General features: G+C 34.2%; 2 protein-coding genes and 1 pseudogene across 4 annotated transcripts; 2 read left to right on the forward strand and 1 right to left on the reverse strand.

Annotated features, from left to right (window-relative positions):
• Positions 1–20,326, reverse strand: LOC134229634 (small nuclear ribonucleoprotein Sm D2). Its single transcript, XM_062711381.1, has 4 exons — positions 20,206–20,326; positions 19,634–19,813; positions 447–650; positions 1–365 (listed from the first exon to the last, which is right to left on the reverse strand). Exons 1-3 carry the CDS (start codon positions 20,208–20,210, stop codon positions 476–478), a joined length of 360 nt encoding a protein of 119 aa, XP_062567365.1. The 5' UTR covers positions 20,211–20,326; the 3' UTR covers positions 1–365; positions 447–475.
• Positions 13,323–15,818, forward strand: LOC134229632 (uncharacterized; annotated as a pseudogene).
• Positions 20,311–26,581, forward strand: LOC134229633 (peptidyl-prolyl cis-trans isomerase FKBP2-like). 3 transcript variants are annotated; one of them, XM_062711379.1, is made up of 5 exons: positions 20,311–20,362; positions 20,670–20,861; positions 22,047–22,159; positions 22,796–22,878; positions 26,259–26,581. In XM_062711379.1, the coding sequence occupies exons 2-5, from the start codon at positions 20,682–20,684 to the stop codon at positions 26,318–26,320; spliced, it is 438 nt and encodes a 145-aa protein (XP_062567363.1). In that variant the 5' UTR covers positions 20,311–20,362; positions 20,670–20,681; the 3' UTR covers positions 26,321–26,581. The 3 variants fall into 3 exon arrangements, with proteins under 3 accessions (XP_062567363.1, XP_062567362.1, XP_062567364.1); XM_062711378.1 differs by having other exon boundaries at positions 20,322–20,358; positions 20,678–20,861; XM_062711380.1 differs by having other exon boundaries at positions 20,326–20,358.

Consider the following 26,581-nt stretch of genomic DNA (forward strand, 5'->3'; position numbering starts at 1 on the left):
TAAAAGATTTTCATGATTTAATGACAATGAATCAAAGATGAAATTTCTCTCGTGTTATACACATGTACAAGACAATAAATGACAAACTTATATAAAACCATCGCAACATGTATACAAAACATTAACTGATCATCAATAATTGCAAGAGATCAGAAAATAATAAAAAACAATAATTACTATTTCCCGTCCCCATGTTAGATATCAGAACAAGGGTTAGACCTTCAGTCAGTATTGTCTACACAATGTCAGCTGTAAATTCATCTCAACTTCGCTTACATTGGGTGCATCCGCTGACCCTTTTTAACACAGGTACAAATCTGCTCTGTACAATCCCTGCCTACTTTACACACTTTCTCCCCCTCCCCCTACCTAACACTTTCTCCCCCTACCCTCCCCACTACTTAACACACTTTCTCCTACCCCTACTTAACACTTTCTCCCCCTACCCTCCCCCCTCTTTAACAGTTTCTCCCCCCTACTTGGCAGTTGCCATTGGATTTCTAAGAATCAGAATCACAGAGTCCCCTCGGAGGAACATTTTGGAGATATATCTGTCTTTGTTCACTGGTTTGGACTTTTTCTTTCCTTTTCCTGTCTTGGGGACTTCTGTCCACATCTCTTTGACGTTTTCTAAAACCATGTTACAATGCCTAGAAAAGACAAGTCAGCAAATTAGTCATAGAATACAGTGTTTTCCCTATATTTCAAAGTTAAGGGTGACTAGATCAGTTGTAACAGGCTAGGGGCTGAGGTTTAAATTAGGGATGGCAATTTGTAACCGGTTAACCGATTACTCGGTTGGAACGATGGCAATCGGTTAGAGAATCTGTAAACAGTTAGTCGGAAAAAATAAAAAAATATATATACTTTTGAACATAATTTTGTCAGAATTAATTCATTTTTGAAAAAAAGAAACATTTACATATTATTAAACGTTGATAATTCGGCGTTTTCACTTCCATCTGACTTCAATGTAATTATCGTTCTCCTGATTGAGATTGTAGGGTAATTAGTCATATTGTGTTTGAAGCGTTAATTACTGTTTGAACACAATGTTGTTACCCTGACTGTCCTGTATTTCTTTAATGATGATTAAATCATCGTTACGAACTGCTAATTAGTATGTTTGTTTTTGCAGTTATCTATAGAATAAATTTCTAAACAAACTTTGTAAACTAAATGATGTATTTCAGACTTAAAACTTTTTAATTATGGTGACAATGCAGAATAAACGTATGTAAAATCTGAATTGGAAAATTTTCAGTGATTTTTCAGACATGATATTAAGTTTTCCCAGGTCTATACTGAATTAAAATAAATTTATATATAAGCTTATGTTTTTTTTAAACAAGAATGAATACAAATACAATAATTAATAATAATTAATAATTAATATAATAATACATAGAAGAAAGAGTTATTTACACTACGAAAATGCATATTTTGATACGGTTAACCGGTTAATCGGTCGGAACGTTTTGCGGTTAACCGATTAGCAATTCTGTAATCGATTGCCATCCCTAGTTTAAATACAAATTTTCAATAGACCTTTAAACGGCAATTCAATTTTAAAAATTTTGATAATAAGAAAGGTTAACTTTGCTTTATATCCCAGTGAAATTTTTCCAGCGTTTTGTCATTTTTAAGTTCAAAGCCTGGAATTTTGATTAAACAATAGATTTCCACTTTCAAATTGGCTTTCAGCGGCAAGAAGTTTTACAATGGATGCTAGAGTTTACACAGAGCCAGTTCAAAGTATTCGCCATGAACCTCTAGCATGCTGGATAAGAATAGATACCAGAGAAATTTTTTGTATTTTTTACACACTGTACAAGACATATTAATAGGTTATCTCCTCGCGACTAGAGTCCCTCAACTTCTTTGGGCATAACGTCAGCACACAAATACACAAACTATCACTTGAATATCGTGCAGTTTTGCTGCTATTTTTCTCCCTCATATAAGAATATAAGGCCTAAAAAAAAAAAATTGTGTGTTTAGGGTAACACTGTTGACAAAATTTAGGGTAGGTAGGTAGGGATTTTTTTTTTTTTTTGTTTTTTTTTTTTTTGGTATTCATGACCGCTGGAATGTAAAAAGAAAATCATGAGAAAATTATTTCGTATTATATTTAACACCAACACTTTGAAAAACATCAGACAACTAAATTTTACCGAGTTTCATGTCATTTTAATATTTTCATTTTCTATTCATTTCAGTGCATACGAGTGGTTAAATTCCAAATATGTGTTAAACCCTTGTGGGTACAATCAAAGTGCTTTCGTTCTGAAATAAAAAGATACATGTAACAGTTTATATTGGATAATTTAGAATTATTTCATTGAATCTCTTCTACATGGGAAAACTTTCATTTTTACAAATACCACATATTCTTAATCATTAACCGATTATCCTAATTGTTATATAAAAATAAAAATACTTTTATTCACCGATCAAGGGTCATTTATAGGGGGCATATACAATTATTTTAGTATGATTACATTTAAATTATATTAAAGTATATTGTAATATGAAATAATATTAATCATATCCATCGTGATGGTACAAATGAAAGATTGTAAAATACCAAGTAAGATACTAGTGTTTGAAAAATATTAACAAATAATGTGTTTTATTTTCATATATAACTGCATGAAAATGCAACATATTAAGGCACAGAAATCGTATATGGGTAAAAAGTATTATATATGTATTTACATTACATATGCAATTTGCAGTCAGAACAATAAATTGTATCATCTTTATTCATACAATTTATTATTGTAATTTTGAAGCAATTATAAATATTTTTTTACCAGTGAATGTTTTTGATCTTCAAAGAAGGCTGTAATTTTGTTAATGTTTTTGTTATCTAGTTATTGTTTACAGTGCAGCTTGTCTTTGCGTTTATGGGTTCTTTGAACTTCTCTTTCCAGAACATTCAAACAGGTTTTTCTGTATGAAAAAAGCCATCTAAAATATTTTAATACACATTCAGTTTAACAAAAATATTAACGAAATATAGAAAAAAAAACTACATTTTATTATATGTACCTGTGGCACAGGCTGTGCGTTTTTAAACACGTTGGTTCACCTGTGGGCATGTATACAAGGTTGCTCATACATATGCAGTACGAAACCACGCGGGTCGAACACGTAATCGAAACGTATTATTAAACCACCCAATAGACCATTTCAGTTATGTCACAAAGTTTTAAATTACAGAAATTATCAAAAAGATTTCCCTCCATGCTGTCGGATCCGTCATAAAAACGCTTGAATGATGATTTTTATTCCATTCATGTTGACTGTAAGCCTAAGCATTTTAAAGACTTTTCTTAGGAACGAAAAAGTAATAACCTGATAAAAACGGATTTTACTTAGAAATAAAACAAAAAATGAATCGGATAAAAACGGACATAAAAAAAACGTTAGGGTCGGCGCATTTTTTTAGGTTAGGTCGGGTTACCCGAAACACACAATTTTTTTTTCTAGGCCTAAGCCGTTTTTTATAGTTCCTTTCCTTAGCAGTAAATAAATGAACCATAATTATGCTGTTTTATATACTTTTTCACAATTCTTTCATGTTTTGTTGAAAAGTCCACAAGTGTTTTGAGCCTGTCTCACCTTGAATCTGATATAATTATGTGTTTTTGAGCTGATGTCATGCTTAAAAGGAGGCGACTGAATTCAAGCGATGCTTAATTTGTTGATGATAGGGCCATTTAAATGGCAATAGCAGCCTTTTGATGACAATTAAGTTGTAGAGGAGTTATCATTTTACTGGTTTCAGAAGTTAAATCTGCAAAATAAAGTTGTAAGAGGTAGACAAAGTCACAACAGCAGCTGATGTCTCTGAATTCCCACTTTTCAATATGGCCTTCCCTCTGACTTTGCACATATCACACACAATTTAAAAAGTAGGGGTTAGACTCAAGAGATTACATAGGTCAGGTGAAATATATGAACAAACACAATTACACATAACTGCATCCAAATAAATAATGGTAATGCAAGATGACCAGCATGAACACAATGCCATTCCACACAGATACCCCTGACAATTAAGCAGTCAGGTCACAGGCACTTGTTTCTGTAATAAATTTTTGACCCATAGTATAACACAAGATATCTAACTCCGATTTACACCGAGTACCCCCCTCCCTTTGAATTGTGCTCATTTACACTTTCAGAGGAAATGCATGTGTAAACTGTTTATACTTACTTACTTATGGTTACTTATGGTATTTTTCCAACACAGGTCCTGTCAAGGTCCTCTTCGTCGGACTCCAAACTTGCTTTGTCACTACTTGGGTGACTACCGGTGTAATCGGTTTTAAAGTCTACTTTGTAGTTATAGAGCACATCCTGGTCCTTCCAGAAGTTGTCTAGTCTATTCTTGAAAGTATTCAGAGTTTTAGCACTAACAACGTCCTCTGGTAAGCTATTCCATAGACTGACAGTTCTAACACTGAAGCTGAATTTTCTTATATTGAGTCTCGGTCTCTGTACAAATAGCTTCTTGGAATTCCCTCTTCCTTGTTCCCTCATAACGTGGTCTCTCCTTAACTTGATAAAGTCTGCTGCTAATGGGTCATACTTTCCACTTGTTATTTTGTATACTTCAATCATATCTCCTCGGTGGCGCCTGTACTTCAGCGTTGGTAGTTTTAGTTTCTTCAACCTTTCTTCATAGCTTAATTTTGCCAATCCTGGAATCTGCTTGGTAGCTCTTCTCTGCACTCCTTCAATCATCTCTATGTGTCTTGATTTGAAAGGGAACCAGACCGAACTCGCATAGTCTAAATGTGTCCTGACAAGTGTCTTATAAAGAGGAGTGAAAGTTTCTTCATCCAAATGTTGAAACGTTCGCCTTAACATTGCAAAAATAGAGTTTGCCTTTTTCACCTTCTCGCTTATGTGTCTATCAAAGCTGAGTTGTTCATCTATGATGACTCCTATGTCTTTTTCCTCTTGTACCTTCTCCAGAGTGCGTCCTAACAGCTCATACTCAAAGTCTTGGTCTGGGTCTTTCTTTCCAATGTGCATGTGTTTACATTTATCTGGATGGAACTTTAGGAGCCAGGTGTTACTCCATTCTGTTAGTTTCTCAAGATCTCTTTGAAGTGTCATCTTATCTTCCCTACCCTTAACTATATTGAAGATTTTCGTGTCGTCGGCAAATAGGTACACAGTAGAGCTCACGATATCAGGGAGATCGTTGATAAATATAACGAACATTATCGGCCCAATTACTGACCCCTGTGGAATGCCAGAAGTTACGTTATGCCATTTTGATGTTGCCCCGTTTATGGATACTTGTTGTTTCCTTCCACTTAGGTAGTTCCTTATCCAGTCTACAAGTTCTTTCCCTATTCCATATGCTTCCAGTTTCTTAAGCAGTCTGTTATGTGGGACAGTATCAAAGGCCTTTTGATAGTCCATGTAGATACAGTCAACATCATGTCCACTGTCCAAAGCCTCTGTCCATTCCTCTAATACCCTTAACAGTTGTAGTGAAGTTGATCTACCACTGATAAAGCCATATTGTTTAGTTGTAAAGAGGTTGTTGCTTACAAAATGCTCTATTATGTGGTCCCTAACTAGTCTCTCCATGACTTTACACACCACTGACGTTAAGCTCACTGGTCTGTAGTTTCCTGCTATCGCCTTGTTTCCTTTTTTGAAGATCGCGCTAATACGTGCTGTTTTCCATTCTTCTGGAACTTTTCTCTCATCTATCGATTTCCTAAAGATCCTTGCTAGGGGTTCTGCTAATTCCACTCTTAATTCCCTCAATAGCCTTGGATGCATATTGTCTAATCCAGGTGACTTATCTGGCTTTAACAGGTTCAGTGCTTTGACAATTCCTTCCTCCAATATTCTTAATTCTGTCCACTCCTTCTTGATAGGGCGTTTGTCCAGTTCAGGTATGGCTTCCTCAGGTTCTTGTGTAAAAACGCTACTAAAGAAGTCTGCTAAAATGTTTGCTTTCTCTTCGTCCACTTCTGTTTTATTAGACTTTGGATTTTTAGGGTCTACACACAGTTCCCCGATTCCTTGTCTCGTTTTACTTTTTGAGTTAATATACTGCCATATCTTTTTTGGGTTGGATTTTGCCTCTTGAGCTATACTCTTTTCGAATGACTTCCTTGCTTTCCTCACAAACTTTGCCACTTTGTTCCTAGTCCTATTGTACTTTTTCCTTATGTTTGCATCCTTGGTAGCCACATATTTTCTGCTCAGTGCGTTTTTTTCTTTAATCAAGGTGACAGTTTCTTTATCCAAGGGCATTTTAGTTTTTCTGCTAGGTCTGATGGTGACTACTGGCACATATTTATCTTCTATGTCCTCAATTTTTTGTCGGAATTGACGCCACATCTCGTTTACTGTGCTCTGTGACTCCAGAATGCTTTCCCAATCTGTTTCGCTAATTTCCTTCTTCATACCTGCAAAGTTAGCTTTCCTATAAGCCCTCCTCTTTTTTGGTCCGCTTTTCAGTATTGCACTGCAAACATAGTTAAAGCAGATAACACAGTGGTCGCTCTTTCCTAATGGGCTTTGGTATTCCATTTCCTCCACAGCATTTTCATCCTTTGTGATCACAAGATCCAAAATGGTTGGAATGTTCGTTCCTCTCCACCTTGTTGGTTTTGTGACGGTTTGGAACATGAAGTTGTCCTGCAGACAATCTATGAATTTCTGCTCAGCAGAGTTTTCACTTTTTGTACACAGTAAATCCCAGTCTATGTTAGGAAAGTTGAAATCTCCCATAATGAGATAGTGTTTGCACTTCATTCTCGAGGCTTCAGTTATCAGGTTTCTTAAACATTCATTTTTTTCTTCGGTGTTGTCTGACGGTGACCGATAAATGAGGCCGGCTAGGAAATAGTCTGTGCTATTTATCTTTATTTTCACAAATAGCTGCTCCTCAAAGGACGCTGAAAGTTTTGCCTCCTCTGCATAAAGAGAATCATGTACATATAAAAGTAGTCCTCTACCTATGCTGCTTTCAATATTTACATGGAACATCCTGTATTCCTTCGTCCAATCCATCGTATATTCAGCTGGATTAGGTGCACATGTTGCATTTTTTGCCTTCACTTCTGTTATTCCTATTATCAATGGCTTTGTGTCCCTTATCCTGACCTGGAATTCATTGAACTTATTTCTAAATTGGTCTGCATTGGTGTAAAAGAACGAAAGTTTGTTTATCACTTTAAAATTATGTACATTATTTACATTCCTCTTTGTATCTTCTATTCTGGATCGTTTACCCTGAGCTTTACCACCTTCCTTGCCCAAGGTGGACCGCGCACACGGTAATTGAATTCCCCCGAACCATTTTTATTCAGTTCCTTGGCTTTCATATACAGCTTCTTTTCATTTTCCCTCTCTGTGCGTGTCAAATCATTTGCCAGTCTTACTTCACTGAATTCAATGTTTTCCCGTAACTTTCCACCTCGTTTAAAGAACTCCACTTTTTTTTCTGGGGTTGAGAAGGTAACGATGACGGTAGGTAAGGTAACGGTATACCTATGTCTTCTAAGATAATTTATCTACACAACCATATCTGGCATGCTTGTCTTTATTTTCTTTTATCTCCGTAATCAGCGTCAAAACTCTGCTCGCAAAGTGGAAAGTGAAAATCAACCATAGAATTGTATATTATAGTCTCGGGCAAACAATTAGACCTCGAATTTGATTGGCTTAAAATCTGTTTCTAAAATTACATCGGAAAAACATTGTAGTGTTATTATAGAAAATAAGACATTAAGAAATTTTATTTATTCGATGCAATATTTAAAGGGATAGTCTCTAAGGTTTATTCTAACAAAATAATATACTTTTTTCTGCATTTGGTTTAACAGACCCTGTCAAATTATGTTGATCTGTCAAGCTTTGCACTCAACAGAGTGCCTCACAAATCAATTATTTAATAAACAAACTGCCGGGATGAATTTTTATCATCCACACAAAAATTCGGCTTTTATCTTTGCTCCATTCACGAAGACCCCTGCTGACCCTGCTCGTAAAACAAACTGCGCATCCCTGACCGAGGTCAGAGTAGCCGAAGATGTCGGAGGAGAGGAGATCAACACGTGGGAGAAAAAGATCATTAACAGATTCAGCAAGAAAACGAAACAACTTCAGTTGTGTCAAAATATAATCAAGGCAGAATAGCTATAGGTGGTCAATATGATCGTTGGATGGAATTAAAAGAGACGCTGCAGCTTAAAACTCATGCTGATGTAGCAGAGTACCTTCTTGATCGGTAAGTAAAATAATGTTTATTTCCAAAAAAACTGCAAAATAAATCTTTATTAAATATTTTAATCTTCAGTATTAGTATTAAGTAATAGAAATGAGTTTTATCATTTCTTTTTATCTAAAACTGCAATAATTTTGAGAGAAAATGGGGATTAAGCCGATTAACATATGTAAACAGTGTGTAAACAAACCAGGAAAGCCGATGGGGCCCCCAGGGGGTACACTTTCATTGTGAAGTAAATGCGATAGGGGTTAATAACAGATAAAACCTGCCGCTTTATTGATTATGTTTGTATAAAATAATGCTATATATACAGAATTTCAGATAGTTCAAGTTCAAGTTCAAGTTCAATTTATTCTCCCAAACCAAAATATTGGTACATGGGGTACAGTAAAACATATATACATATTAAACAAACTGGTCAGAGGTACAAAAAATACAATATACACAATACAACATATGTTACAAAATGACAAAAAATGAAAAGGGGGGAGAAACAGACAGTCAGTATCATATTAAGGAGGGCAGGTAGCGTCATAAATTTTTTGAATAAACATACATAATTTTTTCAGAATTTGTTCGTTTTGAGTTGACATAAGTTCTGTAAATTTAATAATATTCGGTCTAGTAGAATAATATTTACCTAGGTATTTTTTCCTTTCATTTTCCAAAGCTTTGCATTCTAGAATATAGTGAAATTCATCAGCAATTTGACCTTTACTACAAAGTGTACAAAGTCTTTCAGAAAGTGGTATACCACACCACCTTCCAGTTTCTACTGGTAGATGATGATTTGTAGTGCGAAATTTTATTAGAATTTTTCTAAATTTAGGCGATAATTTACAAAGATAGTTTTCGAATCCAAAGTTTTGTTTAAAGATTCTGTAATTTTGTCCTTTTGAGGAATTATTTATATCACTGAACCAGTTTTGAATAAATTGATCTTGTAGTATTTGCTTAACAGTAGCACTTATCCATTCATGGTTAATACTAACACCTTGTAGGTTCCATACATTTGGTAAGCCACACATGTTACAGATTTTTTGTATACAGTTTAACCAAGGATTTTTTAAATTTCTATCACAATAAAGTTTTAGTGTATATTTGTACAACACATTTACAATTTTATTTTGCGGGCCAGAAAAAAGTTTTGTCCAGTAAGAAATCATTCTACTGTATATTGAAATATAAAGAGGAAAACGACCTGTTTCACCATAAACCATATATGATGGCGTAGAGCTTTTTAAATTAAATACATGCTTTAAGAATTTCAAATGTAAACGTTCAATAACATCTAGATTTTCATAACCCCATATTTCTGAGCCATATAATAATACTGGCACAACAACTTTATCGAAGAGATCAAATTGACAGTCGACTGATAATTTAAATTGTCTGATTTTTCTGATAATACCGTACATAGCTTTTTGTGCTTGTTCATACAGATGTTTCTTTGTTTTACAAAAGGAACCAGTACGTGAGAATACAACGCCTAAATATTTAAATTCTTTCACATTTTCTATAACTAAGTTGTCATAAAAAAAATTTCTTTTCAACATTGGCCCTTTCGAGAGAACAAGAATCTTTGTTTTTTCGACATTTACATGCAATTTCCATTGTAAGCAATATGTATGAAATTCATTTAGTGCAAGTTGTAGTTCATCAGGTGATTCAGTCAAAATTACTGTGTCGTCTGCATAAAAAGAGTACCAACAGTTTAAAATACATTAGCAGTTCATTCTCAATATCATTTGTAATACTTTTTAAGCCTACGATATTCTTATTCGCTAAAAAATCTTCAAGTAAAAGTACTAAAACTATATTGAAATTAATTAAGTAAATCAATGAGTGTTTCAAATAAACTTATGTTATATGGGCATACTTCAACTATTTCATCTATATAGGAATGAAACCTTGGCATTTGAAAGTTCTCCTAAAGTTCTCCTAAAAGGGTTAAAACTGCATCAAGTGCAGTAACATCAACACCAGGACCAACAGCTACCATTCTCCCACCCAAATTTTCAGATGTGTCTGAAATATCTTCAGATCTGGACAAGGGGGACAGGTAAATAAACAAGAATGGCAATCAGATTAAAATATTCTCTAAAACTTTAGTTGTATCTAATCCTAATATCACCATTCTTGAAAGATATATAAAATAACCATGTATTTTATTCTATCCTATTCTAAAGGTGTTATGTTTCTACTTTTAGAAATTCAGATTTATCTGGTGTAGAACAGTTTGTAACTAGAACTGTCCAATAGGGACAAATACCCCCCGCTGGGTTTTTCAGAGAAGGTGCCAATTCAAAATAAAGTGCCACGCCACAGCATGATACGCCCGTCAAAAAATTACACAAATATCTTTAACAGTTTAGAGTGCAAGAAAATCACTTCAATGTTGATTCTAAGATTTCCATGATTTTTCCATTTAAAAAAAAATATTTCTTTATCCATCCCCTGTGCTCTAGACATAATTATAACAAATATTACATAACTGACAGATTTCTATACTGTTTGTGTTAGACTGTCAAATGCCAGCCATCATAATAAACAATATCAAATTAGTCTTAACAACTTAATCTATGTCAAATTAATTTTGAAAAGACAGGCTGGCCATCAAATGACATTTGCTATGACCAGCAGTTCTTCTGTCTAATCCCCAAAGACAGATAAGGCAGCGCTTGATCAGATAGCCTTCCTACATTGAACTCATTAATTAATCTTTGACTGGATGCTTGTCTACTCATTCCTCCCTAAATATTAATGGATCTGCACTTTTTATCCTAAAACACTTTTAAAACATATAAAATACATCTCCATGATTTCTTTTTAGATTTAATGCCAGACAGGTTTTATATATTAATTCATATGGTCAAGTAGGCATGCTGATTCAACCCCACCCCATAAAATTAGTTTTTAATTAATTAATATTATATAATATCAGATTATTAGTATATAATGCAATATCAAATAAGTTTTAATTACTTTTTATCAAATTCATTTTAAAACTTAGCTAGCCACCAAGAGCTATTTTTAATCTAACAGCTAGACTGGCTGTCCATTTGCCCAATACCCAAGGGATAACACCAAACCTCCTCACACTAAACCCATTGATTTCTGTCTAATTTGACATGCAACTTTCTGCTATCAAAATTCTTCCTGACCAGTGCTTGGTAATTATGCCCATGGGACAATCTGAATTCCTCTCATTAAACACTGAAATTTGTTTAAGATTGCTGTAAAGTATATGATGAAAAAATAAGTTTTTACTTGATTTAATACTTTTTAATAAGGATACAACTCTATTTTTTACATTTTTAGGAATATGAAATTTAAAATTTAAAAAACTTAAATTTTTTAAAAAATTCATTAAAATTAAAGGTCACAGTGACCTTGAAATAGGTCGCAACACACCTTCTACCTAAGATGTATACTTTTGCCAAGTTTGATAGCTCTAGGTCTAATAGTTTTCTAGTTATGAGCCGGACAGGATTTTTCCATATTTGGCCATAGCATCTTTATTAAAGGTCAGAGTGACCTACTTTTGGTGCGCGACACACCGTCTACCCAAGAAGTATCAGTTGACAAAGTTTGATAATCCTAGGCCTAATAGTATTGAAGTTATGAGCCGGACACGAATGGACAGACGGACGGACGGACGGACATGAAGCCTATAACATAATACGTCCCGTCTTAAGATGGGCGTATAAATACTTTATGGATCTAGAGATGTTCACAATTTACTTAAAAAAATTTGCAGTGAAATATAATTGCTCATCATGTTTCTTAATGAATGAAATGGAGGTGCAACCAAATGAAACATCAATACTAATTTAATACATTGTAATTCCATTGTAACATTTTTTTTTTTTATTTTTTTCATTTAATTTTTCTTTATTACTGCATTAAAAAATATATTGCAATTATGTGTTATGTCACTCTGCAAACTGATTGTTGAAAAAAAAAACCATTATACAAAATCAAATTAATCTTGATATATCAATTTGAAATGCATTTTGAAAATAAAGAATTGGTCATCCAGTAATGAAGTGTTTTGACAGACAATAAATTACAATTAAGAGAATAAGAGAAGAGAGATCTTTAATTCTTGTGCCTTATTCCCTGAAGATTTGATAACACATACACACTTGATAAGAAATATCCCTTAACAACTTCCAACACCAAACTCATTAATTTATCTTTAACTGGATGCATGTCCAGTCATTATTCCCAAGAGACAAATGAAATTACATTATCTTCTGTGCAATGTAAAAACTGTTTTTAACACTTTATGTTTCTTTTTTTTTAAGTTTTTATGAGTAGTTTTAAGCTGTAGTTCACGTTTTTGTACAGATATTCTAGATTCTATTCCTACAACCTTATACATGAGCCCAAAATGAACAAGTCAATTAAAATTTAAATAAACCTGTAAAACGCAGAAAAATGAACAAAAAGAGTTGAAAATTCCAGGTGCACAACTACATATGGTGAATAATAATTGTACAAATTTTCAGATTAATCCTTGCAATAGTTTCTGAGAAACGGTGCAAACAAAACCACAAAATAAAAATGAAAAAACACCTGTAAAATTCAAAATAACAATCAAATCAAGATGAAAAATATCAGGTGCACAACTTCATATGGTGAATAATATGTGTACAAATTTTCAGACAAATCCTTCCAATAGTTTCTGAGTAATGGTCCGGACAAAATCTCGTCTACAGACAGACGGACAGACGGACGGACGGACAGACGGACATGGTGATTCCAATATACCCCCCCTAAACTTCGTTTGCGGGGGGTATAAAAACTGATAAGAAAACGACAGCTCCAAGCAGTTTCTTGAATCCTTTAGAGTAAGTACAAATATTTAAATCATAGATTATAGTCTTCTGTTATAAGATTTGATATGCATCGGAGTACTTTAAAATAGAATTTGTTTTTACTGATTTATGTCATTGTATTTATATTAGAATAATTATCATAATCTATGTTGATCTTACAGAAATTTTGTTTTGTAGTCTCTCAATCTGCTTATCAGAAAACTACACCAAGGAGGACTCAGAGGATTCATCAGATGAAGATTATGAGCCTAGTTACATAATGACCATGAGGTAAGATTTGCAAGGACACCTTGCCGTTAAGCCAGTAAATTATTTAATTTATTTTCATATTTCAATATTTTCAATCTACTGACTAACATTAGAATTATTAATAAAATTTAATCCCTGTCATAAGAGAGGACACTCAGACTGAAACCATGGTTGAGGACTCTGAAAATGAGGATAGCTGTGATGAGGAATCAAATGATGATCTTCGCCCTGGGATTGCCAAAATTTTAACTCCAGAAGAGATTGAGGGCTGTAAGGAAGACCGCCCTTTCCTTGTTTATCTTTCACAGCTTCACACATTAGCTGAAGTGCGTGTCCTACCAAATTGTCAGCTCAAAGGATGCAAAAAAACAGTGCATTTGGAGAAAGCTGTGGTTGGATCAGCACTCTATTTCAAATGGGTACGTAAGAAAATTGGCTTGTAATCTCATGTTTTAATAAAGTACCCAGGTACTATGAATTGGAAAAAAAAATAATAAATTATCATATGGTCTATTTAAAGAATTGTTCTGATGGACATCAAGCTCAGCAGTGGTGCTCACAGCCTGTCCTAAACAGAGGAATGCATCTAGGGGATTTGACACTCTCCTCTTCCATTCTTCTCTCTGGAAGCAACTTTCAGAAAGTGTCAATGATGGCTAAATTCATGAAACTACCAATTGTGAGCAAAAACTCATTTTATAAAATGCAGAGAACATACTTGATTCCAGCAGTGGATGAGTTTTGGACAGAACACCAGGAAACTGTGTTTAACCAGTTTCAAGGAAGAGCTATTACAATACTTGGTAGATATCAAAGTCATTATTGAAAAAAATATCATGAAAAAAATGCAAATATCATAATTGTCTTAATTTTGACATAGATCTATTCATATATTTTTTTCATTTATGTTTATTTCTTTTTTCTTTTTTTTTTTTTTTTGATTAAAGGGGATGGCAGAATGGATAGCCCTGGTCACACTGCTCAGTATTGCTCTTATACATTTATGGAGTATGACACCAAGACCATTCTGCATATAATAACCATGGACAAGCGAGTGACAGAGAAAAAAAGCACAAATCTGGAGAAGGCTTGCTTTGTTCAGGGCTTGCGATATCTACTGGACAAGGGACTTCATATTGTTGAAGTTGTTACAGATGCTCATGTACAAGTTGCTTCAGTAATGAGTAAGTTCAAACAAAACAACCAATATATACTACTATAAGTAAATCCTCTGTTTAAAGATTCCAAAGAGGCATACATGTACCGGTACTTATACAATGTAGATTTTTTTGATCAATGAAAATAGTCTTTATTTGTCAATTTTGCAGAAAAAGACTTCCCAGACATAAAACACTCATTTGATATTTGGCATGGGACAAAAAACTTAGGCAAGAAAATCATCAAGGTAACTTTCAGTGTATTCAGCATGTACTATTTATATTTTGATATTAAATCTTCACTCGACACGTGTAATTAAATAATCTTTTGAAATACATGTACATTTATTTTTGTGCAATGTGCTTATTCATATCTTCTAGGCAGGTCAGCAGAAAACCCAAAAAAGCTATACTGTCGTGGACAAAAGATATTGTCAACCATTACTGGTACACAGCTAGCATCTCAAACACAAAGGAGGAGTTTATTGTAAGTTTCCAAATACCTAAAAATTTATGTAAACTTTGCAAAAGCACTGCATGTAGTTATACACACTAATCTAAATTAAATTTTACTTTTCAAGGGGAATTGGATAGGAATCCTCCATCACTCAGTTAATGTTCACTCATGGGTTTTACCCTATAGTGACATTAACGAATGCAATCATGGACCACTGACTGAAGAACGAACAAAAGAACGTAGTTAATGCATATGCATCCAAGCGTCACTCCTACAACCCACCTTCATACAGGTGCAGGAATCAACTTGCGGCCTTGGATCATAACCACCATATAAACAGAAACGTTCTTGTCAAGAAAGATGGAGCAACACAGTAAGTAATTAAGAACACTGGCCAATATTTATTGTTGACTTTAACAGTGAGACAAAATAATATGAACGATAAAACATAATGAACAAAATATTTCCACTTAAGATATCAGAGGAGCTACAACAAAAGAAGTGGAAGATGGGCAGTTCATCCTGTGAAAGAGAAGAAAACTTTTCCGTATATCCCATCGTTGCAGGAGAAGATTCTTTTGTCAAGAGTGACAGATGAAGTAGGGATGAACCAACCCGTCGTGCTGGAGGTAGATGATCCAAGAAGATTGTCATCTCATCTGGCTCCAATCCCACCCCCTCCCACTGAACAGCTTGTTGTTGATCAGAAGTCAAGGTTTCTACAACAAGAAAGAGACAATTGATATGTCTTGAACAATTTCTTCTACATCTAAAATAAAACACTATAGAATATAAAATTTATTGAGTCATTTTAAACTGTTTACATGTAGCTAGGATAATGTTGTTAACTCACTTTATCCAAGTCGTCCTCCAATGAAGCCCCTATATTGCCCAAATGTGTCTGGAAACTTGTCCCTTATTCTCCATACACAACAACTGGGAATCACCCTTCTATTTCTTGCACCAAGGTGACCATGGTGCCAAAGAATAAATTGTCGGTAGGCTGCATGTCTGTTCCCTCTGTTGGTATCTGCATCAGGGGCGGCAGCAAATATGTCCTCACGGTAACGCCGGGCGACAATGAGAACAAGGTCATCAAGGACGACTCTTTGAAAATCCTGAAAATATAATAAATATTGAATAAGTTTTTATATAAACTTAAATTTGTAACATTAAAACCTTTTCATCTGTATATCAGTAAATTGAATTTCTTACTGGAACAATTGAGTAGCAGTTTAATGGAGTCTGTCCACAGCAAAGCTTTTCAATTTCTGTTGGCATCTCTCTGCAGTGATTGCAGGTGCACCAGCTAGGTATGCCATCTGATGGTTGTGGGTGGTACCCTTGCCTCCTTTCATGTTGGGAGGTCTCGTTCAAAATGTCAAAGATAAATGTTGGGTTCCTGTTGCATATAGCTTGAACAAGGTTCCTCAAGCTATCCTGCTCAAGGTTAGATATGGTTTCCTAAAATGATGATACGTTTGTGATAAATAATTCTGCTCCCTTTCAGCTGCAAGTCTTTCAGCAACAGTTTCTTGGGCGATTCTTCTTCGGGCACCCACTCCTCTTCCACCTCGCCCACCTCTTGTCCTAACTCCCCTCGGGCGTCCTCCTCTCCCACGCCCTCTGCCTCTTCCCCTCCCCAAATCTGAAGAGGATGAGGATTCTGGGGATGATGGTGATGTCTGTCTTGATAAATTAATATTCTATAATAAAAATAATATCATTCTTAAAAATAACATGCCGATATATGTATGGGTATATAATTTGATCCTCAATTACTCAATATTTTAACTGTGAAAAATATTAAGTTAAAATCTCAACAAATTTTATTTAATGAATTTAAATTTGCAATTGTTAAAAACTATATAAATCATATCATTTGAATTGTTTTGTAAGCATAGGCGTATACAGTAAATTAGGAGCAGGCTTATTAAATTGTTTTTTTTTTCTGATAAAAATCTATCAAAGTGTGTATGTAATTGTTGATGTGTCTTGTAAAAATTACATATATAAATATTTTAAATTCAAAACTTAAAAAGCTCAACATCAGTTTCAAGTTCGAGATTTGGAAGTCTTTTTGAAATTTGAATTCAATGATTACTTATCATGCTTATGCTGTCTTATTCATATTATAAAATGATCAAACCTTGTTTAAAATTCCCCCCTCATTATTTCATCATCTTTTGTAAATGTATGACAAAAAGGGGAATTTTTTTAGTTTAACATAATTTTTTTATGTCTGTTTTCAATCAGAAACACAAAACTGCAAACATAACTATACTTTCTATAATGTTGTTGATTGATGAGTTAACCCTTATGAGGCCCCTCACATACTATAACCCGATGGAGGTCACTCTGTTCAACTGAGGTGTGTTTTAGTAATATATAAAAGTAAATATAACTTTTTTAAGTATAATTTTAAGGTTCTCTAAGCTTTAAATATAATATACTTACCTCTTCTGTCTCCATTCTCTGCTACTAAGCATCCAAAGTGAAAATGATAAGATGGTCAGCATCTTCCTGCTGAGTCGGCTATCTTCGGAAATCATGCCGAGCAATAATGAGGGCAGTAAACAGACTTCACAGATGGGTGATAATATTTATCAATTCTGTTAATCAGCAAACTTCTTTTAGGTTTGCAGTGATAAGGGATTGTCTTAATAATGTATTTCACACATAAACATGCTAATTTATTGCTTATGAAAATAGCGTTCAGACCTTAGAGACTATTCCTTTAAAATCTAGAATTGAGTTTTTAAACCCACGCATTCTTGAATTTTTCTCTTTGCCCGAGATTATCATATACCCAGGGTTCTCCATCATTTGAGATTTTACTGTGTTGCAGAGTTGACGCGAAGCACCAATATTTTGCAGTATTTTCGTGACTGAATAAAAATTCATTATAATTTCGAACAATTATAAGCACACACTTATTTAAATATCGCCAATTCGTTACACAAATGGTATGGTGTTACGTACTGATAAAAGGAAAAAAAGTTCGGAAAAGCAGAGGAAATTCTGACTGATATTCGAACTTCCTAACATTTTTGAGAAAGTAAATTTGCCGCGTTTATTTATCAGGTTTCTTGATCGATTTACTGCATTACAAAAAAGGAACCTCAGAACAGTAAACGTGCTGAATTTCAAAATTTTCGGCAATTTATTTACATCAATAAAATGACTTCGAAACGATATCATGTTTGACTTACAGTGCTTACATAATTCTAGAGCCGTGGCTCTACAGGAAAGACATATTAAAATATTTTTCACAAGTAATGCAGTTATATTTTATTGCATCTACCACTTAACCGGTACATGGAGTTGTGAAAACAATTTGTCTTTGTTCCGTCATGCGTTAAGTCCAGCGAGGGTCTACGAGATAATTGATCATGTTGATTGACTACTCAAGGTGAAGCCCTTGTAATTAAGTGTTATAACTTTTTGAATTGAAAAACGGTAGAATTGTTTGATTAAAGTTTCAGTTAGATAGAATTTGTGTGTTTAGACTTTCTAAATATCACAACTCTTACTGTGTCGGCAGATTTTTTACTGTGTCGCATGCATGAAATTTGAATCGTTACTGTGTCAAAGAAAATTTTACTGTGTCGGGAGCAACACAGTAAAACAGCTCATGGAGAACCCTGATATACCGTTCTATGGTTTAGATTGACCTTTCCACTCTGCGAGTAGAGTTTTGACGCTGTTTACAAGGAAAAGCAAACTATATATGGTTGTGTAGATAAATTATCGTAGATGACATAGGTATAAACAGTTTACCCATACATTTCCTCTGAGAGTGTAAATGAGCGCGATTCAAAGGGAGAAGGGTGGTCGGTGTAAATTGGAGTTATATACCTTGTGTTAATATTATACTATGGGTCAAAAATTTATTACAGAAACAAGTACCTGTGAGTCAGGTGTATCTTTATCTATAGCTGCAGAACTGTAGAGTTATGAGACATATGTTAGTCTTTGACTATAATATTAGAGATCCCGTAATGCAAAGAATGTGCAATATACGGTGCTAGATTCTTTGCAGAGTTTAGGAGAATTTCTCTACTTTTCAACTTTAATAAATCATCTACCTTTCACCCCCTAATTCCAGACACAATCTTTAACAAATGTGTATATTTTATCCTTCTCTCAACCCTTGATAGTCGTCTCTACAGACGAAAAACTGGCTTGAATTGAATTGTCTGAGGGATTGCAGGAAATTCTAATTCAATCAAGTTTATCGCTTGCAGAGACAACTATAAAGGATTGAGAGGTTTATAAAATATACTGATTTATCTGAAAATGTGTCTAGAATTATGGAAAAGTAGAATATAATTTCCATAAATATTTGAAATTGTAGAAATTCTTCCAAAACAGTGTACAAAAAGTCTTGCCCCGTAAATTGCACATTCTTTGCATTAAACGATCTGTAGCATTATGGTTAAAGACAATTATATAAAACCATAACACTACAGTTCTGCAGCTAGTGTATCAAATGCGAATGGTATATTCCAGTGCCGATATCAAGGATTATATACTGATAATCCAATATCGTGTTTGCCTATTTAGTTGTGTTCAGCTTTAAGGTCCAAGACCAGCACTTCATAAACAAATTTTGACAATCCTGTTAAATTGGTATTTAATCCCTTTGTACCTGTCAAAAGCCTTGACTCTGGCGAGGAGCTTCTTGTTGTTCCTGCAGTTAATGAGGACCTGTGTGTTGTTCTTTACGGACTGTGTGAGGACAGACAGAGGACCTGTGTTAAACTCTTCCTGCTCTCGCTGTGCCAGCTCCTCTGGCGTCATCTCACTTTTCGGCTTCTGCATTAGGGCCCTAAAATAAAATGCTTTAATGATGAAGTAGACTGGAGTGTTTTAAAAGTCAGGTAGAATCTGATTATGGAAATCTGCAGTCTGAATACAGTTTACACCAGTCTGCAAAAATCGTGGTAACTTTTCAGACACGCTTGGCAGTTAAAGGATCTTAATAATAAACAAAGCAGAAACTTTGAGTTGCATGCAGTGCTATGGATGACATTTAGAGTTAAATGACGAGAGCATTGTTTTTCCTGTACAAGATACTGTCATCATTGCACTGGAAGAAGTAAGCCGGGTTTCTGCATTCCATGCTTACAACAATGATGACCGAAAAAATCAACAAAGAATCTTTTAAAATCCTTGACAGTCATTAAAAGATTATATTGATGGTGAAAAATGGTTACATACGTCATTTTCTTGCAGGATGGCTTAAGATTGTTCAAAAATGTCTTTGGCGGCTTCTCCTTTTGTATACAAACGGAAACGCAAAATGTACGTTTACTTCTTTTGCACTTGCGCAGTTAATCACTTCCGCTTTCATTTTCGCTCTGCTGTCAACATGTGAGTGGCTGGATTAAATTTTCCTTATTTTTTACTGTATTGTGTCACATATATAGAAATTTTATATCTATTCGTTTATTTATACTTGTAATAGGCCAACAAAGATAGACAAATTTTAAAATTAAGCCCGACTTTTTAAAATCTGTGATGTTCGAATTTCCTCTATTTTTTCTTTCTAAGATTTGTGGATGAAATATTCACATTATTCTTGGATGACAATTTTATACGATAATTAAAATACACTTTTTAAAATCTGACTTGGATACCGGCAAGTCAATCATGATAATTTTATTTAATGTTCACCATTGCAGACTATCAGAACAATGAAGATTTCTAGGACTGTACAGTTAGGCGTGGTAGTCGCCATTCTAGCCGCTATAGTGTCCTGTGAGGACAAAGAAGAGAAGAAGAGGAAGCTCCAGATCGGCGTGAAGAAGAGGGTGGATCCAGAAAAATGTACCATAAAATCAAGGAAGGGGGATGTTCTGAAAATGCACTACACAGTAAGATCCTGGACATAAAATCGGACATTCAACAAGTCAAATTTTATTATGTTTTACGATGTGGCCAGTGGGGTGAAAGCAATTGTACAATCAAAAACACACTTGATACATTGACCACCCATTTCAAACGTTAAGTCACACAAGACTTCAAAACTAGCTTTGACGACATATGAGGTAACAGAGCTTGTCAGAGCTTACAGAGACAGCCAAATGTCTGGTTGAAACTTTTAAAAGACCATGTGCAATTTTTGAGGAAAGACATTTCATACAGTATTTTCTTGTTTTTTTTTTTGTAAGATTTCTATAATCCCAAACCCTTTTATGTTTCATGTTATTTATTTATCTGCCATTGTTGCCTGGAATCCTGGTAGCAAAGGAATTCTGGGAAGGTTTCACACAATAATTTGCTTGAAGTTTGTCAATCTCTCACCAGAGGGCGCGCTCCGCTTACACCTCTGTTGTCGTCTAAAAAGTAGTTCGGATTGCCAAATTTAATAAATGTCAACAAAAATCGTATAAATATGATTGTTTTGTATGTTTTGTCAATGATTTTACGTGTTTTAAGCTCTCTGGTAGTAAATATTTTCTAACTCTGTCTCCTTGGTTTCAAAATGAAAATGTGTGTAAAAATTCCAAACAAAATAGTGCCGTATATATTGAAACTATTTTAATATATATCTAAATTTTAAAAGGACAAAAGAAGTGCTACACATTGATATTTCTTATTTCATTTTAAAAAAATTACCAAGTTGGTGGGAATCTATAATTTATTTTCGTTTTACAAGATTCTTGTAATTTAGACGATAACAGAGGTGTTGGAGCGGAGGAGCGTAAACGCCCTCTGGTGAGAGATTGGAAGTTTGTACAGATTTCATTTGGAATTACCTTTTTTTATGAAATGTTAGTCTATTGAGCTAGCTGCGCTCGCTAGCCTATAATCAATCTTAACTGCAATGCACATGTAGATTAAGTTATTTTAATAAGCCAAAGCATCCATGCATAGACCAAGATTTTAAGGTTCTTAAAAAGTGAAAGTTTAAAATAAATACATGTGTCCAATCCCTTCCAAATCTGAAAAATGAAGCCTTTGGAGAGTTTCATTGCTGGAGTCAGTATTCTGCTTCTGAATGGCTTTGTGTGAACTAATCAAAGCATATACTCACAGTTTATATAACTTTTTTATAGGGAACACTGGAAGATGGCACAAAATTTGACAGCAGCTTAGACAGAAATGAACCATTCAAGTTCACCCTTGGGTCAGGACAGGTGATCAAAGGCTGGGACCAGGGACTTCTGGGGTAGGTGATAGAACTCAGTGTGACCCACAGTAAAATGTCCCAATCCAAGGGAATATCTAGAGCTCATTGTGACCCACAGTAAACTGTCCCAATCCAAGGGATATCTAGAGCTCATAGTGACCCACAGTAAACTGTTCCAATCCAAGGTATATCTAGAGCTCATAGGGACCCACAGTAAACTGTTCCAATCTCAGTGATACCTAGAGCTCATTGTGACCCACAGTAAACTGTTCCAATCTCAGGGATATCTAGAGCTCATTGTGACCCACAGTAAACTGTCCCAATCTCAGGGATATCTAGAGCTCATTGTGACCCACAGTAAACTGTCCCAATCTCAAGGATATCTAGACTTCAATGTGACCCACAGTAAACTGTCCCAATCTCAGGGATATCTAGACCTCATTGTGACCCACAGTAAAATGTTCCAATCTCAAGGATATCTAGAGCTCATTGTGACCCACAGTAAAATGTCCCAATCTCAGAGACATCAGGAGGCATTTCATCCAATTCTTACGTGTAACTAAGTAACAATAAATTCATTTTTAAATTTTAAATTACTTAAATGCAAGATAAGCATTTAAGTTCACTTGTGATAAGAATTTCAAGAAAATTTTAATAAAATTGATAAATTTTCAGGATGTGTGAAGGAGAGAAGAGGAAGCTGGTGATCCCGTCTGACATGGGGTACGGAGACCGGGGAGCTCCGCCCAAGATCCCACGTAAGTCAATAAATAGCTCGTTAGGGCCCCGCAAGGATTTGCGGGTGCCCTATAGTAATCACTCTGTCTGTCCGTCCGTCCGTCTGTCTGTCTGTCTGTCTGTCCGTCTGTCACTCTTCCGTCCACAAATTTTCTGTTTTTTTCTAATAACTTTTTTTATGGTTGCCCAATCAAGTTTAAATTTGGTATGGTAGTTTAATAGGCAGAAAGACATATTTTGATGCTAAGTTTGATTCTGTATGTCTTCTAGTTTGGAGCTGGGGTGGTGGGGTAGATTCCTAAACTATGCATAAGAATTAACGGGCAACTTTTTTTATGGTTGCCCAATTAAGATCAAATTTGGTACGGTAGTTCAGTAGGCAAAAATACATATTTTGATGCTAAGTTTGGTTCTCTATGTCCCTTGGTTTGGAGCTGGGGTGGTGGGGTAGATTCCTTAACTTTATATAAGAATGCATTGGCCAAGAGAGATAACTGCTGAAGATGTTCCCATTCAGTAAACTGAATGCTACTAGGAGTCCCATGAGATTAATTAGCTTTCCTCCTGAAGAAATTCCAGAGCATTATCTTTATCTGTCACTTTGAGATTAATTACCACCTCTGTCTGCAAATGAAGTTTGTTTTGAAGTTAAATCAATTTGGAATTCTATGAAATACTCTGATATGTGGATTTAAATATAAATTTTTATTATTTATTTTTGTTTGATAGTTATGATTTCATTGAATCCTAAAAAAAGAAATAGATTAAAGAAGATTTTTTGATTTACCAGGGTACTTTTTTTTCACTTTTTTCCTTTTTTTTTAAATATATTAATTCAAGAATGTTTTTAATTTTTAATGTAGTTGTATAAAAACTCCGTTCTATCATTAATACTGAAAAAAGTCCTTATTGTAACTTTAGAAGAAAATGATGAGAGAGGTACAATTAATCCCTTGGGATTAATTATCTAGCCTGCTGCAGAAAATTTAGTAGGCTTCTCTTTATCTGTCACTTTAAGATTAATGAAAACCTTTGTCTGCAACTGCTGTTTGTTTGAAGTTAAGGTCAAGCCTTCATGATATTTGCATTCATTGAAGGCTGGCATTTTATATAACACAAGATTCATAATTGTTTAAATATAAATTCAATGTTAATTTGTTCTTTACTGCCTAATGACAATAAATACAAGAATATTATTTTCAGGTTTTTGAATATTCAGGAATTATGTTGAAATTTTAAGAATACAGTTGCTGTTGCTTTTTCTTTGTACATTTATTAATCATTCTGTAAGCTGCACCCTTTTAATTCTACCCCATGGCGGGGCCCTTGCTGACTGGTCAGTTTTCTAGTTACAGTACAAGATCCCACGTAAGTCAATAAATAGCTCGTTATGTTTACAAGATCCCGCGTAAGTCAATAAATAGCTCGTAACGTTTACAAGATCCCTCGTAGGTAAATAAATAGCTCGTTATGTGTACAAGATCCCGCGTAAGTAAATAAATAGCTCGTTATGTTTACAAGATCCCACGTAAGTAAATAAATAGCTCGTTACGTGTACAAGATCCCGCGTAAGTAAATAAATAGCTCGTTACGTGTACAAGATCCCTCGTAGGTAAATAAATAGCTCATTATTATGTTTACAAGATCTTCGTTAGTAAATAAATAGCTCGTTACATTTACCAGATTTCTCTTAAGTAAACAAATAGCTCGTTATTATGTTTACAAGATCTTCATTAGTAAATAAATAGCTAGTAACGTTTACAAGGTCCCTCGTAAGTAAATAAATAAAATCATTTATTTGCGAGAAGTTCATTTTTAGCCTAATTATGCTTTTAAGTTCTTTTGGAGGAGAGAAACTTTGGCTAATTCAACTACAATGCTAAATGTCTTGTACATGTATACATAATAGAGAATATTAGTAAATGTTCTGATTGAAATCTACACTGTTCAAAAGTCTATTTCTTCAAAATCTTGTACACGCTAAATATAATACATTTACTGTAAATCCATTCCCAAGAACTGCATTAGACTAAGCATAGATGTACATGATTGAGTAGATTATTAAGTATGGAATTCTGTCTCATCTACAGTTAATATTTGTTGAGGTGAGCTTTGTAATCTCTGAAAACCTATTTTATTTTTTTGTACCAACATTTTTTTTGACCTTATGACCTCTTGAGTTTTGAAATAAACTTTAACCTTGGCCTTTAGCTGGCGTTCTGGGCATTTGAGTGTTTTATTAGCACATCTTATTATACTATAGATTGCAAAACATACGCCAGGATTTCATTATTGTGTAATTTTGCGAGAGGAACCAACATCGCAAATTAAAATTATTTGCTTTCGGTTTTTAAAATGCTGAAATCAAATGTACTAATATCTCTTGAATAACCGTCCACTTGGAAATTATTGATCTGGCTATTTGATGTTCAATAACCAAAAATAACCATTTCTTGATAATAAGGAATGTATAGTTACTGTAGAATAATACTATATACAGTAAATCTTGGTTATAACAAAGTCACTGGGACCTATGGAATTACTTCGCTTTATATTATTTTAATTTGCTATATCCATACATGTATAAGGAATTCATTAAATTTATATAGCTGGTAATCCAAGAATCCGTGTTCGTACTAAACGAGTTTTGCTGTATAAAGTGAATAACAATCTAATTAAAATTAGATGTTAGATCCTCTCACATACTTGCTACACTAGCATCTAACAACATTCCATAGAGGGTCACGTCAGATGTCAAATTCTATCAACCAATTAAATGGTCGCCTGCAAAATCATTTTATATTAATTTTGTTGACGTAATCAAAGTGAATAAATAACTATAGAGTTGTTCCGAATTTGACCTTTGATGTGACCCTCTATGGGTGAATAATCCAGATCTCACAAGTTCCAAAGATACAACATTCTGCATTGGACAATGTAACATTTAGAACACCTGAATTTATTAAAAGGCAAAAAAAAAAAAAATTAATTTCTTGGTTCTCAGGCCCTCCCTCATCTCTTCTAAGGGTGCCTCATTGACCCTTTTATTGCTAAATCAATAAAATATAAACACCAAATCACCTCCCTCATCATTTTTGAGGTTTTGTACAATGTAAAAAGCTGCCTCATCATGTTTCGGGGGCAATAAAAAAGAAAAAAAAATGCCTCCCTCCCTCATCATATTTCTTGAAAAAAGGCCTGAGAACCAAGTAATTAACTTTGCATGGCCGAATGTTTACATCCTATTTGTTATTTGGCAAGATCTCAGAGTACACTGCTTCTGGATTAGACGAGTTTACCTTTATAATTATGTAAAATAATGGGTTTTTTTAATGTGCCTGACCAAAACATTTCTTAATGAATTGAAAAGGTCATACTTTTAATTTTTTTTTCTTTTCAGCCAAAGCTGTACTTATATTTGAGGTGGAACTTCTAGGAATCGAGAGAAATGATGAACTCTAATAAAAAATGTGCATGCAGTGCTAATTTATCAACCAGTGGCTTTATCATGTAGCTTTCTAAATATGTGATTATTCATTTTTGTCTCTTTGAGAGTGGAAGTCTTTTGTTTTGTAGATGAACAGAGAGAATGTGTCATTAGATATTTTAAATTTTCATTTATCTCAATTGTCAAAGTGATGACACATTATAATTCTTCATTTTATACCATTGGAATTCAATTTGTATTTAAATGTTTACCAAAATTAAAGACTTAACAATTTA

This window comes from Saccostrea cucullata, unplaced genomic scaffold (assembly GCF_032062105.1).
Source record: "Saccostrea cucullata isolate Sc308-1 unplaced genomic scaffold, CSIRO_AGI_Scuc_v1 ctg1326, whole genome shotgun sequence".
In the NCBI taxonomy this organism is placed as follows: domain Eukaryota; kingdom Metazoa; phylum Mollusca; class Bivalvia; order Ostreida; family Ostreidae; genus Saccostrea; species Saccostrea cuccullata.

What these genes read in the sequence shown, in the direction of transcription:
- LOC134229634 (XM_062711381.1), bottom strand. An exon ending in AGAGTCAAGGCTTTTGACAG is followed by an intron (nt 651 to 19,633) that starts GTACAAAGGGAT and finishes TGTCTTTTCTAG; the next exon opens with GCATTGTAACATGGTTTTAG.
- LOC134229633 (XM_062711379.1), top strand. Translation starts at nt 20,682, where the DNA reads ATGAAGATTTCTAGGACTGTACAGTTAGGCGTGGTAGTCGCCATTCTA. An exon ending in TTCTGAAAATGCACTACACA is followed by an intron (nt 20,862 to 22,046) that starts GTAAGATCCTGG and finishes ACTTTTTTATAG; the next exon opens with GGAACACTGGAAGATGGCAC. An exon ending in TGGGACCAGGGACTTCTGGG is followed by an intron (nt 22,160 to 22,795) that starts GTAGGTGATAGA and finishes ATAAATTTTCAG; the next exon opens with GATGTGTGAAGGAGAGAAGA.